The 15,838-nt window shown below is 40.9% G+C and overlaps 1 protein-coding gene across 1 annotated transcript in view; it reads right to left on the bottom strand.

The window, feature by feature from the left end:
* The window catches only part of LOC124162313 (LIM domain only protein 3-like), a 258,012-nt gene that overhangs the window by 13,455 nt on the left and 228,719 nt on the right, over positions 1-15,838 (bottom strand). Inside the window, exon 5 of the mRNA XM_046538805.1 lies at positions 6,021-6,162. Coding sequence (XP_046394761.1) covers positions 6,021-6,162 — 142 coding nt within the window. The remainder of the gene's footprint in view (positions 1-6,020; positions 6,163-15,838) is intronic.

Here is a 15,838-nt window from a genome sequence, read left to right as displayed (position 1 = left end):
TATATCATTCAATACTCGTAAAAACAGGCAATGCCTTACACTATTAATTAAGTACAATTATGTTTCGTAGGTGTTTCAACATATAAGACTCATTGAAATTACGTTAGCTCAAATTATAGAGATTCAAATTTCAGCAACGCGATGTGTGTATAAAAAATTACTTTGATGTCATACTTCACAGCACACATATTGCTTATTTTTATTTAGAAGCAGTCTTGCAAGGATGAGACATTGCATGAAGGAAAACGGAACAAAAGATAGCATAAATTTCCGTACATTCATAATTTTAAATTTCCTATTGAAATTCAGAATTAAAACTAACCTCTCGTTCCCACCCTTCACACAGTACTGAAAGAAGGAATCTTCTGTGTCAATTTTCATCATTCAAACACGTTCATTCTTGTATGAATAAGTAAATTAAAGGCAGGACTATACAATTCTCACATTTTTAGCATGATTATTAAAACTACAGCAAAACAATAGTCTACGTATGCAACTAAATCTATGCCATTCACCTTAAATGAAGAATGCATAAAACTTGCCGCACAAATGAAGATCGATTCCCTACATCTCTGAACTCATAGCATTACTAGTCAAATAAGACGGTGTCTCGGATTCCTGTCTCCCCATTTGCAGAGCAAACTTGGATTCCTTCGTCCCATGCGTGTCTGAGGTGAGATAGTGCCAACAAAAGCAATTGCGAACGGATTTTCCCTATAAATGAATGTAGTAGTACGGAGCAAATTAGCCAACGTCTTTCGAAATGAGCCCGGCCGTTAAATTAGATTTGGATTAAGTCGGATCCCGCTTAATCATTCGCAGCGCCGCGGATCGCTGCAACCCGCGTGCCTAGACTTCAAATCATCGTCACGGCTGAGCCCCGCCTTCGCCTCCGATTCACGGACCTCAGATCGAGAGCCCAAACGACAACGGAGATTTCGAGGTGAATCATGCAGAGAGGGAGAAGAAGGTAAGAAAGATGCGACGGTGAAACTTCGTCCGACGAAGTAAGAAAGAGTGCAATTACGTAATTTAACCCTATTTGTGCCACAAGTAGAAATATCGGCTCGGACGTAGACCGGATTTAAAAACATAATAAGTGAATACATTTTTTCGATCTCTCATCCAGTGTTTTAGAATATTATAGCCAATATAGTTATTACTTTTCAGTAAAATCAAAAAATAAATACATCGATATCTAACTTCATTTTGTGCTTTTTCACAACTTCCACGAAACTCTTAAATTAACGTTGGCACTTTTTGCTAGTTCCACCAAATTTTGGTGGCCCTGTGAGAGTTAATATCGAACCAAATTTCTTAAATGGATTCCCTTCATACTAAAATTTGTATTCAACGATTAACTAACCAATTAAAATTACACTCAAGGCAAATAATAGCCGAATATTTCGGCAAAATCACCAATATGCTGTTAGTTTGTGACGAAAATCAGAGTATTTTATTTAAGTAAGTACGCCAGAGTTCGAAAGCGGGGAGACAAAAAATATATCATGTATTATGCAATCGAACACGATTTAACCATAAAATAGCAAATTCTATGTTTTGACACTGATAATCAAATTTATCAGGAAACTCGATGAAATAATACAAGAAAGAAACCTAATTGTTATTAAACCACAAGCGCCCTAGTATGCTGTTCACTGGATTACCTTGCTGACATAAAGAATGATAATGAGAGGCAATTATATTCCACCTATGACATGTATTTCATCGTAGTTCCTCAAAACAAATGGCATCGTCGTCCACATTTGAAATGGAATTAATAATTCAATCACTTACCTAGAGTAGAGTACTAATGCTAATCATGAAGTTGTTTAGATTGACAAAACAAAACTAGGGATCGGATATTTAATTCGTCTAAATATCATTAAATGTGTGTAATCTGCAAAAATTTTAGCTCAGAAATAAGGGTAATTCTCTCTTGTCACATCTAAATGAGAATGACGATGGCTTAGGTGTAAGGATATTGAATGAATATATTTAGTCATAAAAGCCGGTAAATATAGTCGATTACGAGGGGTTTCCATCAAAAATCGTAAAGATTGTTGAATATGAAGCATAAAATCTAGAGATGAATACGATCCTCTAAACTTCGGCGCGGAGGATTTTACTGTTTTGCTTAATTACACGAGGAAGATTTATTGATATCCACAGCTCAAGAGATGCACGCTAACACTTACACCCAGCGTAATAGTATGACTGAAACACTCACGGTTTTATTCCACTTCATTACCCCCAACGATTAATTGAGAGGATGACTGCTGCTCGCAAAACTAGCTCTCGGCTCGTGAAGGAAACAAAACTTGCCGCACCCAGCCCACCCACGCCCTGCTCCGCTCACCCTGGCGGCCAATTAGCCAATGTAGCGGCCTAATTGGATTCGTGCTAAGGCCCTGCCGTGCAGAGGAGAGAACCCGGCCGAGGGAGGGACACGATTCACCGAGGCTCACGGGTCATTCACTCGTCCACCCTCGCCGCGGGCGAAATACCATCTCGACGGCGACGCCTTGGCCGGGAGGAAGAGGGGCGACCCCCGACGGCAACACTCGACATTAGTGAGGCCGGCGCGAGAGAGGGATTAAGAGCGATGCAGATTACGGGCGAGAGGACAAGGAGGGGATGGGATTAGGTGAGAGGTCCAAGGAGCGAAGCATGTTATGGAGGAAGTGAAAGGAGGAAATGGGATTAAGGGGCATGGAGATAATTGCAAGGAAACAAGGAGATGAAATCAATGGTTTGCGAGCTTACTTCGTGGAATCTTGGCATGTTAGATTGAAGAATAAAATTTGTCCTATTAAACACAGCATTTACTAAAAGATTGGATCGGTTTCAACCTTTACACCATTGTTCACTTCTTGATAATGACCTGTAAAGGTTGAAATCGGTCGAGCCTTTTAACAAAATACTGCGTGGAATAAAAAAAAGTTTATTCTTTAATCAATGAAAACAAGGAGGGGTGGAAAACTTGGTGCGTAGCATCTAACATTTTTACAGGATGCTAATTTGATCCAATCCCATAATCCAATGCAATTGGGGAATTACAGAAAAAAATATTTCTGCTTCATAAGGGTGTTCGACTAAATATCTACATCTATAAACTACCAAGCAAGCAGCTTAAATAGGCATGTGGTGGGTGATGTTAGCACACCAACCGTATACAAAAAAAAGGAAATATTCTAACCAAGTTCCGTCTAACATTTATTAAAGTTATTTATTGTTCGGGGAAAAACAAAGTCCTGTACCTACCCCTTCAGGAAAATGTCTCATAACTTAGTGCGGTTGTACATTGTGTTGGATCATACCACAATTGAAGACTAGACTAAAAAAGCTGATGAGAGGAACGTAAATGGAAATTTTTCTGCTTCCAACCCACATCGCCACTGCCATAAGTATGTATCAATCATCAAAATCTGATGTAATATGTAAATTGGTGTTCCTGCTACCTTTTATTTCTCCAAATTATTTCCTATTTTATGTGTTATTGTTCTATCGTTCCTTATACTCACCTTTGCTTTCTCCGAGGGCAGTTGATCACGCGTCTACGCAGATTATGGACACAGTTGAAGGGTTACAGAGAAGAGGCATTGAGTGAAAGTGTGGTTTAGGGAGAAGGAGGAGAGGGAAGAAGAAACTTTTAAGGAAAAAGCAGAAGCAACATGAAAGTACGTTAAGGATAAAGGTTTGGTATACTCCATTAGCAAGTGGCCGACTTGATAGGAAAACGCTTCTATGAAATTTAATTGGTTAATACAATTTTTCATCATCGTATCCTTCTCTTTAGAATATTATCCATCTTAAACCCAACAGCCAGCGTTTATTTTGTGACGTTTCATCAATTCTTCTTCTTTTCCTAAAACAAATGATCAAAATAGCGTGAATATGTCAGTATTTTCATCCTTTCTCGAATGGCAATTGTTCCTTCCATCATTCAGTACTACCTTCTGTTTCACCTACTCACTTATTATCTCATTTTTTCAAGTCTTTGGCGTCCCTACCAAACACGTCAACTCCTCCTCCATGGGCAGTTGATCAGATGTCATTGGCGGAGTGTGGTCGAGGGAGAAGAGTGACGAAGAAGACGTGTGCAGGGAAACGTAAGTCCACGAAAGAGCGGGAGAAGGAAAGTTTGACGAACGAGCGGTGAGGAGATGAAGACGCGGTAAGGATAAGGGGCGTGAGGGCGTACTCGGTTAAGGGGGGGCTGGACGGGGGGCGGGGGCGGAGGCGGTCGAAGTGCCCATGGAAATTTCCGCCTCCGAGGGCCTTAGGAATGCAAGCTCCAGTTACAAAGCTCCTCTCCTCAGTTTAATTAACATCGAAGCGGCAGTCAAGGCGAGGCCTAGGTGAAGAGGCAGGGGGGAGTGAGGGGGTGCTGGGATAAGGGGGGCTCCGAGGGGACACACGCCACCCTGAGGGCTTTAAAGGGCCGCTGCCACCCCTTGGAAAGGGCCGAGACGGAGGAGGAAAGGCCCAAGGAGTATGTTTATAACCTCCAGTGCCTTCCATTGATGTGGTCATGATTACAATTCCCGCCCGCCCCCACCCTACTACCCTTCCCACGACACCCCAGACACTCTTAAACCAACGCGTGCCTTAAAAACTACCCCTGTCTCTCCCCACTCGCAAACCAAAAACCGCTTCATCTACCTTCCCATCTCCCGTGTCCTTAGAGTTCTTCTAACTCGTAAGTCCTCACAGTTTCCTTTGTCCCCCCTCCCCCGGCGGATTCCGGAGGATTTTTATAAAGAATTTACAGCTCGCCTGACGATCTCTTATCCTTTTCCTCTCCGAATCCGCGCCCTGGGGTTAATTCCAGGGAATCTTCTAACCTAATCCGACAACTATTTTGGGTATCCTTTTACGCCCGGGCACATAAAGACGCCTCATTGCTCGTTCCCTTGCGGAGGGGTTTCCACGGGGTCGGTTTTTCGGTCCTCGCAAGAGTTGAGAAGGGGAAGCAAGGGTGCGGGTGGAGTGGCGATGATTAGGTATGCGCGAGTGGAGGGAGGGATACACAGTCCACCTGACTCCAGCCGCCCCCCCCCTCCCCTCATCTGCCCCTGAATGTCGTCTTCTCTTGCCGCAAACCTTTCATCCAGATCCTTAAAACCCTACTCCTCCGCCTTCTCGTGCAAAGATCAAGTCGTTTTCACGCCGGCACTATTCGTCTCTCGACTGAATTTAACTCTAACCCCAAACACCTTGGTCTCGGGATCGGAGCTTTTAGAAAAAATGCTACCAAAAAGGAAAATTCATACATAGCATAGCTTCGTTTTCATGAAATCCTGTTCTCAGGGAAAAAGAGCCTGGACGTCCGAGATGTTTGATAGCAAAATTAGGATGCACAGAATGTAGATGGGTCAGTTTAAATCACAAAATAATTTTTCCAATGCAGTGTAAAGTCTCCAAGAATTTTTCATTTATCTACCATATTTATATTCCGATATCTCTGGAAACATCTAATTGCTTAGAATTCTATGAGTACTACAATCGACATTATTATTATGAGTGGTATAAATCACGAAGAAGTGAAAAGTAGTGAGAGAGAAGATGGTAGTAAGTGATTGTATTATGCCTACTATATAAGTTGCACTGTTGCACACATTAACTGTATCAGTTCTTAAATGGACGGCATTTTCCCTCTCTATGATAAACATTCCAATAATAAAATTTTCTATGTCAATTTTAATTAATTATTTTCAAGGATTTCCCACCTTTCAAGCTTGACTCGGTATTCCGTCATTTCAAAAGATAACTTTAAATGGAGATTAAGAAGTCAATGTATTAAATTTGCTTAAATGAAAAGGTTTACGATAAATAATTGTGCTAGAAAATTGTCTTCGAGGATTGTACAACTTAATTTTGAATGTCATAATTCATTGTTGAAATAAATCACTGATTTTATGCAGGAACAACTAATAATGTTCCTCTTTGACACTCATTTCAGAAACCAAGATAATTCAGAGCATTAGCACATTGCCAACTGATCCCAAACTACTCACCGGCAGGTTGCTCGTCTGCCTCTTGATATGCGCGATGCTCGGAGGGTTGTAAACCATGTTCGCGAACACCATTCTCTCCTCGTAGTCATACTCGCACAGTATCTTGTTCTCGCAGAGGTAAAACCGGTCCCCTACGCAGAACCTGGAAACAAAAATAAGATACAAACATTAGCCACGAAAAAAATAAAAAATAATGCTGCTAAATTACAAATAAACTTTAAAATGCGTTTTCGTCTCAAGAAAAAGAATTTTATGCCATGCATTCCGATTAAAAATTAAAGTCATCCAAACGGTTGAAGAATATTTGAGAATATTTTTATGACTTCGGGACAAAAACATATTTGGTGTATTGATATCAAAATCCAAAAGATCTTGCAGCAAATAATCAGAACTGCTTCTCACCAAAGAGCTGCTTACACTGTTTTGTAGGCCACCAATGATCACTACTTGCTAACGCAGAAAAAAGTTATCACCGCGGCTAGTCCCGGTATACTTTAAACAAGGTATAAAGAAGTCAGAAAAAGATTTCAACAGGGAATAACTGTGTACACGTAGAGGACTACTTAGTGGAGGAAAAAGGAAAGGTTTATTGCATTGAGTGAAAAACATGGGCAGCAAACAAGAAAAACTCGTAGAATTCTCCGAGAACAAAAATATGACCCACTCCACTTCAACCAGTAACGACATATTATTTGCATTCCAATTTTTCGAACGAACAATGAATTGAAATTTACGAGAGTTATTTCGACGACCAACTTTATTGGATTTTCATCCAAGCATCCCCCTCATTTACGTCAACATTAACTTTTATTGCTCCGAACGCCGCGCCGGGGGAAAAAAGGATTGCAAAATCTCCCATTCGCAAAGCTGCATTGAGTTCTCCGGTGGGAAAAGAGCACAATAAAAACAGAAATTAAAACGATGAAAGCTATCGAGTATACATTTCTGGTCAACGGTGCATGAGGAATACCAAATATACTATTTTTCATGAATGCTGCTTTTATTATAAGAGTGCACTGCTGGATTCACAGCAGTGATTGGAAAATAATTCAAAGAATTTCTTTTGTCCTTACGGCGCACGAAATAAAGGTTTACTTTAATTTTTTTGTAATGAGGGAAATATTACATAGCCTTTCCGATGGTATGAAGTGAGTTTATTGTTTCCCCCAGAATGGCTTATTATAAGAATGTAACTTTACGACGGCTATTCCACTGAATGATTAAATGAATTGATAACATATTTTTTAGGGGTATCATTGAAAATTCAATGTAATTATAGACGATATTCTAAATATATGCATTGAAATCAGTTATCAATATGTATTTTAAATTGCCTTTGGGATTAAGCAGGAAAGTATGTGTATTATTTTTTTGGAGACCATTCCATGAAATAGTATGGACCTAGGGTCGCCAACAATGGGGATTCATTAAGCAATAAACGTCATTGAAAAACAATTGGGGGGACTTCTAAACACTGCATACTTTAGGAGTGGTGGAGTTGGGCCTCTTCGGGGGGGGTAGCGCAATTGACATTAAGGGGGTGTGGGCGGTTGGACAACAAATAATCCAGGTAACAAGGAAACCCTGAATGTATATGGTAAAGCATTCAACACATGCATCCATATTCCTGAACATCAATTCGAGAAACTTTATTTTTTAAATCGAAGCGAATACAAAGCCGTTGATGCAAATTTCCAGATTCCGGCGAGTCATTGATCGGTGTCCTTCCAAAGTATAAATATGGCGAGAGCAATTATTGACATTAATTAGCTCCGCTTTGTAACTGGCTCCTGGAAGCATTGTCCTCGGAAATGTAATATAAACCCGATCACCTCGTGGTGAGTCAGTCGAAATATTTACAAAGAGAACGGAGATCCCGTTGCCTTTAACGCTAGGAGAGAATTGTTTGGTGAAAATACAGAAATCCGCCATCAAAAATAATACATTCAATTAATCACTGGTCTGTTGACATCGAATACACAATGCCCGCGGCATTATGCAAGGAGTGCAGGGACCTATGTTTTTGTTGCCGCGAGAGAGAGAGAGAGAGCTGACAAAAGCAAACAGTGGAAACGGCGAAAAAATCAAAGGTGATGCAACAATGGGATCTGTTTGAAATCCTTTGATATGTAACAAATCTCCACTAACGACTCCATTCACTAAATCCAGAGCGGTCTCCATGAGATACAGCGATCATTTGAGCAAGGTCGAGGGTCAGGGGGAACAATAATATCCAAACTTATAACGAGTATTTCTCCAATGATATCTGATACAATGTTACAGACAACGTATTTATATGAGAAACGAAAATTAAAAACTTTGTGTACGCCATTTATATTTTCGTTCATCATTGCAATATGTTGCACAAAATTTCGCCGAACACCGTTGAAAACAACGTATTTATAGCTGTTCTCTCAACTAATCAGGGAAGGAAACACCCAAATACTGGGTGTTTCAGGAGGAATTTGCAATACTTCAGGGGTCTTCATACTATTTTTTTCCTCATGCTCATATTCTTTTTTGTCCCATTTAGGTAGGGTCCTATATTTTGTCCTACATGGGGTCGGAACTCCTTCATCTCAAACTGGGTAAGATTGCGCAATCGTGTTGTTAATACTCGCTCAAAGTTATCGTTTTATTCAGCTCAAATACTAATTGTTTAAGGCAATTATTACCGCAAGATATCGTCCAAATTTAATCATTTAATGTCCTCAAATAATTAAATTTGGACAATTCAACAATGATTCTGTTCATTGATCCGCCTATCAATGAACAGAATCATTGTTCATTAATTATTATTAATGGGCCTCTTAGGGGGGTGGGGTAGCGCCATTGGCATTAAGGGGGTGGGGAGTTTTGGACAACAAATAATCCCAAGGTAACCCTGAATTTGTTTGGTAAAGCATACAACACATGCATCCATATTCCTGCAAATCAATTCGAGACACTTTTTATTAAATGAAGTTAATGCAAAACCGTTGATGCCAATTGCCAGATTTCGGCGAGTCATTGATCGGTTAAAAATAGCCATTTTTTGTCTTTATATGATTTCATTATTTATTCAAGCATGAGGCTGATTTGAATTTGCCACTGAACCGCTCACAATGCAGGTAATTCCACCCCTTAGAGTTGTTTGTGATCCGTATCGCTAGTGGACAACTCCCGAGGTTTTCCGCCGCGGGTCGCTCAACATGTTTTGTAGTTCCCGGACAACGTCTGCGGGCTGCTTTACTCCCCGGCGCTTCGGCATGCTTGGTCCGACAGCGAGTCGTCTCGCGAGCAAATCAAAGTATCACGCAGCGCGTGCATTCAACATGCGGAGCAAAGCAAAACAAGCGGAATCCCTTGGCAAAACACGCTCCTCAGGACCAACTCCCGCGGCGAACAACTGCCACCCAGCCGAACTCACTTTCCTTGCTAAACGAACACCCGCGGTGGAGTAAAGGCTGGCGGATAGAGGAAGGGAGGGATTGAAATGCATGATTCAATGTTGCACGTACAAATGCTGTTAGGTGGTTTGATACATCGATGGAATCCACTTTACTTTGAATGTGAAGGAAAAAAACACTTGGATTTTGCAGTGATTAAATGCTATCAATCAAATGTTGTAATTAATAACTCAAACAATATCGAGTCAATAAAATGTTAAAGAAAATTAAGTGATTCAAAATAGGTTGTATACGGGCATGGAAGTGAATTTTAAGTCAGCTGTAAACCATAAGACTCATGAAATTCTATGGAGAGTTTTCTTTATCGAGGGGTATTCGTGGATAGAAAGAGAGATGTTACTTTTGTCTTCCTCAGTAAATATAATGTTTATATCTTTGGAAAAAATGTTTACCCGCCATACATTGAGATAAAATTTTATCAACAAATAAATATCAATGGTTTTTACGTAAGCAGCAGTGTCAACCGCTAGTTCAGGTAATCAATGCTTTACATCAATAGAATTTGAATCTACGCTGCGGTAGTTATTGACAATAAACGATCAAAACGGAAAAAAATGGGCAAAAAATAAATCACTGCCGACAATGAGAGCCCATCGATCGTAAATAAATATTGGCAAACGATAAAAATTCACAGCAGTTTTACCTATAAAACTTGGAGGTAAATAAATATCTAAAGCCCTTGTAAACCATCGACTACGCAATGCAGCCTAAGGGTAGCCCTGTAGTTTGAAGGCCTTAAAAGAATAGTAGGAACATCAAATATGAAATACCATTCATTATCGACCACCAATGGTCGAAGAGCATCGAACATCAGAAGTTGTAGGTCATTGAACGCCGCCTTTTCATGTTGGAAATCCACTGAACTGAAAACAATCAAATAATGGTCAAGCTGCACCGCGCACGAGAACAGTTGAAGCCAGTCTGATACCCCTTTCCAAGATGGCCCCTTACTATGCATTTAAAATACGAGAATATGGGAAATTCTATTGAAATAATACTGCATCTTGAGGTGAATAAGCTGTCACCTGAGTTTCAAGTAATTCCGGATATTTCCTTTGCTTCATGTTCCGAGTCACAATATTATGCGAATTTTATTAACTGAGAAAAAAATCGAAGCTGTACGATTTCCCTTGAATTTAATTGGAGTGCAAATTTGGAGGTCCTTCTCAAGATGGCGTAATGCGCAAAATTCATAGTTTTTATTGGGGAGGGGGTTCCAGCATTCCATTTTTACAACTCTTTTATAGAAATCAATAATTCAATTATCATCACCTAATCTGGAGTCAATGGACAGATCGTAGCAACGGAACTCGACGGAAAAATTGCACATGGAACATGGAACTGGTTTGTTTGCAAATCTGGGAACGTTGCAGGGGCGAGGGCCTTTCCCCAGGGATTGCTACAGGGGAGACGCGGTGCCTTGTGGGACAACTGCGCGGTGCAATCGACCGTGACTAATCGGATGCTCCTCCAATGGTTAACCGATCGAGAATCGTTATCATTCCTCCCCTATCAATCACCAATCTCCGGCTTACCTCCGCTTCCGTTCGGACGCGGTCATCACTAGGCACACAATGACCGCCCAGGGCCGGCCCCGGAAAGACCGAGGAGTGGAGGAACCAAGGAGCTAGTCCTTAGGATTACTCTCCAACACGCATTATTTATCAACTCTCGTTTTCGGCGATGTATTTAGGTAACAATTTGACGTTACATAAGAGAGAACGGAATCAGTATCGAAAAGTATATTTTTACTTCATCATATCAAGTTATCGCCATCTTATCAGAAATTATGATCAGGAAATAGGAGTGATGTAGAAGTTCTGATAAAAGTAGGAGAGAAGTCACTTAAAAATACTGGGTAGAATTCGGGGCAATCTAATCGGTTACTTCATGAGGCACCTATAATAATAATAGTCACTGAAGGACAGGAGGAATGGAAAAACGGCGGAGGTAAGTCACGTAATGATATAAATGGAGCTGGTGATGAATGATGCACAGTAGAAGAATTACCTGTATGCAGGCATTGAAAGATAAGCTGATTGGAGATTTGAGCGGAGACCTGAGTCAAACTAATCATAGGATTGATCACAGTTGATGATGAATGTAGATTAATAATTTTGTAATCCTAAGATTGGCTCACTGTTTCGCAGACCCTGTAATGAGTTTCCACTTCACACTCATACATTTACACTCATCCCATGCCTTTTGTTCAGAAAAGATTTTAAAAGATCATAGCTACGTTACTCACTGAAGTAACGGCGAATTATTTTACAAGTGATAAACCGTGTGCTATTATGATGAAGATCGGTCTTTCTTCGTCACTTGGTACTTGGTTCCAACCTCATAATGATTAAAACTTAAGATACATTATCTTCAAAGTTTCTTGGCATCTTGAATTGTTATATCCCGGTCAAGTCCATCTCCAATTTAAATTTAAAGCTAATATTCATCAGACGTAAAAGGTTATTATTTAGGATACAGGAAGACGCTTTTAAAATTCTAACCTTTATATCTTGGAAATTTCCCAATAGAAGCGTATGCAAAGTAATTCCGTAATGAATTGTCGGCCTCGGTGGCGGCGGGGTAGAGTTCCTGCCTGCCAAGCAAGAGGTCACGGGTTCGAGACCCGCCTGGGTAGTTTTCCCCTATCCCGGGCATGCTTGTTCATGTACGTTTGTTTGTTAAATTTGTTGAATACCCCGATCTATAATGGCCAAATGAGCTGTATTCGGTGGCTTGTGAATATAATAATAATAATATTAATAATAGTAATAGTAGTAATAATAAAAATAAGAAGATAATAATTATGAATAAAACATGTAATTAGTGATTTCCACCCATTTTCTGCCTGACCTCAATCGGTTCAAACACCTTTGAAAGTAAGTACCAGTAAAGTGAAAAATACAAAGTTAGTAAATGTACCACCATCGCGTAACTTTAGACCAAGAAATTCGTCGCGCAAAAAGATGAAATACGACCGGCTGAACATGAGCGATGCGTCTTCGAAATGACTTCTGTCAATTAACCTCCACGGCATTACGCGCATGGCCTGGTCGCAGGTGACCTTTCCGTGGATGGAATGGAGGAGGCCAAAGCCAATCTTTGCTTCGGAAGTCGATGCCTGTGCTGTGCGACGCCCCAAAGGGCGAATCCCCTCGCGGAAGGAACGAGAGGCCCTGAGGGTCGCCGGGGATGTATCAGAGATCAAAGGGCGATTCCTTTGAGTGGCGACATCTGGTGCTGACCGCCGCCGCCGCCGTCGTCTCCCGTGGCGCCATCCCACGAGCGCATTATCGGCGACACCGCAAATCTGCTTATCCGTTCGCGAAATGAGTCGGTCGCCTGGGAAACGGCACCGGAAGCTGCAAAGCACGGCTCGGAGACGGGAGAGGTAGGACTATCCATGGCCATTACTTACGGGATTAAATCCATCGATCTATTAGGATTCATCAATCTATATTGAACGGGGGAAGTTAAGAAATATCTCTTCACTTGGTTCACTGTGAAGCCATTCTTCAAGATATTCGTGGCAGAATATTTCTTTTCTTTATAAAGCACTGCAAATATTTTATTAAATTAACACACTCGGAATTAAAAGGGTAACATATAAATAAACAAAAAATACAGGGGTCACTCTCATTCACTGTCAACAATCGACAATCCTACGACTGTTTTAACGCAGCTCCCCAATCTATTCTCTTATTAGCTAATTTATTCATTACACATACGCATTCCATCGCTTTAAACATATTCTTTAACGTTTGGGAAAACTGTGTTCTTTCAAAGGCCAGATTCATTTATATCTGTTTTTAAATAAAAAATCAATTTAACGGAAAACTTTTTTCTGTCATTTTTACATGCAGCAAACCCATGATTAGAATGAGGTAAAGACAAAGGTGTCTTAGAAGAGTCACTTGGTGAGGCAGTTTGTATGTAGTTAGGATAATTGGTTCGTAATCCCTTGTTGTCTTTAAAAAGTGTATTATTGGCACCCTTCAGTCTGGACTTAGAACTAATAACCAAGTGGGGTGTGAAATTATTTATGAAAGGGAGTTTTTGACTCGAGGCCCCGCGCTAGGCTGAGATTGTTTGAGCGATTGAGAATAGATATCTTTCAGAGCGACACGGAGAACGTCATATTACAGCCCCACTATATTTCCTGGTCCGAGAGAAACGATAAATTAAGAGAGATATTTTGCCTAACGGATAGATATGGGAATTCGTTTTTCCCTCGAATAATTAAGGACTTGCTAGATGGGACTTAGAGAATTTCCATTTTATTCGCTAATGGCTGGTATTCTAACACCCTTCCCCCCCAAACATGGCTGTTGAGGCGGTATGCGAAGTAGTATGTGCAGGATACCCAACGCTTGGGCGCGATAAGGAATGGTTTTTGGCTGTTAAGCCATTTCAGAAATCATCGGCCGCTTCGTTCATGCACCCGATAAAATTGGTCAAAATACGTTAGTCGCCTTCCTGCCGCGCACTTTATCCGAGGGAAAAGGGCGCAGGTAGTTGGTCTCGATTTCACAAAAAATAAATCGACGCCAAAAGATCGGAGCAGAGGACGCGAGTCAGATTGGCCGCAGATGTCGTGATGCGTCAAGCTTTGGGCAAACTTCTATCTTTTCCCCGGCAGGACTCAGTCTAATTGTCTCGTAAATCACGAGATTTCTTGTTCCATACCGGCCTCGACGATAGTCCTAGTGAGTGGCGGAATCCGCGTTAGATGGGATGGGAGGTGGGATGGGAAGAGTCGGGCAGGAAACACCAGGGTGGCTACGGAAATGAATGCATGATGAAGGGAAGACGAAAGAACTTCTACAACACACATTCCCGTAAACGGAGGTTCTTATGCTTCTACAGATATGAAATAATTCCGTGAACTATTTGCAAAATAATGAGAAGTAATTTTTATGATGTTTTTAGCAGTATGGACCATTTTTAAAGTTAAAACACTCCAGTGAAGAGAATAATCAGTACTACGTGAGATTAAATCTAGCCGAATGTATGAATAGTTATCATGATAAATAAACGAGTAAATGGTTGGTTAATATACGATTTGGTCCCACCAATGGAAAATAATGTTGAAAGAGAAGATTTATATGCAGGAAATATCCGACTTTAGGACTTTTTTGCATAAACACTTTGAGTGCGAGGTTGAGTCTTCATACACGAGGGAGGTAGGTCAAGCCATCAAACCTACGGGGGTGTAAGTAACTAAGTAGAGAGGAAAGGGTGATTAGGAATAAGGAAGGAAGGGGTATTCTGGAATAATTTTCACTTGCCAGCATTCCTAAGATTAGTTGATGCAACTCTCAACTCAATTATTCAATCGACTAATCTTTTCATACCTACGAATTACTTCTCTTTCACAAACTTCTCCACCTTTTCCATTTATTTAATTCGAGGTCTTCCTATTCCGTTCCTGCCATCTATTTGTCCTTCTGCGATTGTATTCATCAGGCTATTACATCTCAGAATATGTCCAATTAGGTTGTTTCGTCCGCTCAACAAGGTTTTTCACGAGACTTTTCTTCTCTCCCATTCTTCTTAGGCCTTCCTCCTTACTAACTCAGTCGATCCATTGATCATTATAACTATTCTATAGCACAACATTTCGATGGCGAACGATGATTTTGACCGCTTCCCAAAAAGGACGACAAATAGTTCATCAACCGTGAAGGATATCTCCCTCACTCTACGGAGCACGGGGCCTTCATTAACGGAGACTCAAGAACATGGAGGTTAACCGTTATATCAGTTGCCGTTTTGCATACATATTATTCGCCGGTGCCACAAGGCAACTATATCTCGTTCAGTGTGACTTTCGCCATTAGCCATGGTGGGAGTGGTCTTTTTTGGTTGACGTCGTCGTCGTCATCGTCTCGCATGCGTTAAATGATTGCTTTAGATGATTTATGGGCTCAGTTACATATTACTGCCGTGTATTTCCTCGTGAATAGTGGCTATAGATGACTAGTAGCTCCGCGAGTGGCGATTTTAAATCGCGCACAGTGATTACAATTCTTCCAGCGAACTTGAGAATCCTCTAAAGGCCGCTGTACGCGGTGAACGACCATGCGAATGGTCATGCTGAATGACCACGTGATCATTCACAGTATCATGCGAGCAAAATAGAACATGTTCTAATTTTCACTGAATGATCATACGCATGAAGGTTCATTCGCGAATTGTTCCGTCATACACGGTGAATGATCATGCGAATGAAACCATTCGCCGTGTACGGCGGCCTTAATGTAATAATCGTGCAACTGAGAATGGATCAACTAGTACAAATAGTGACGCGCTCTCTGCCAATGACTAAAATGCAATCACCCTAACAGAAAGGAGGACAACAGGGGGGTA

Source organism: Ischnura elegans, chromosome 7 (genome assembly GCF_921293095.1).
Source record: "Ischnura elegans chromosome 7, ioIscEleg1.1, whole genome shotgun sequence".
NCBI lineage: Eukaryota > Metazoa > Arthropoda > Insecta > Odonata > Coenagrionidae > Ischnura > Ischnura elegans.
The sequence above is the reverse complement of the archived record's forward strand: the minus strand, read 5'-3'. Positions and strand labels throughout refer to the sequence as shown.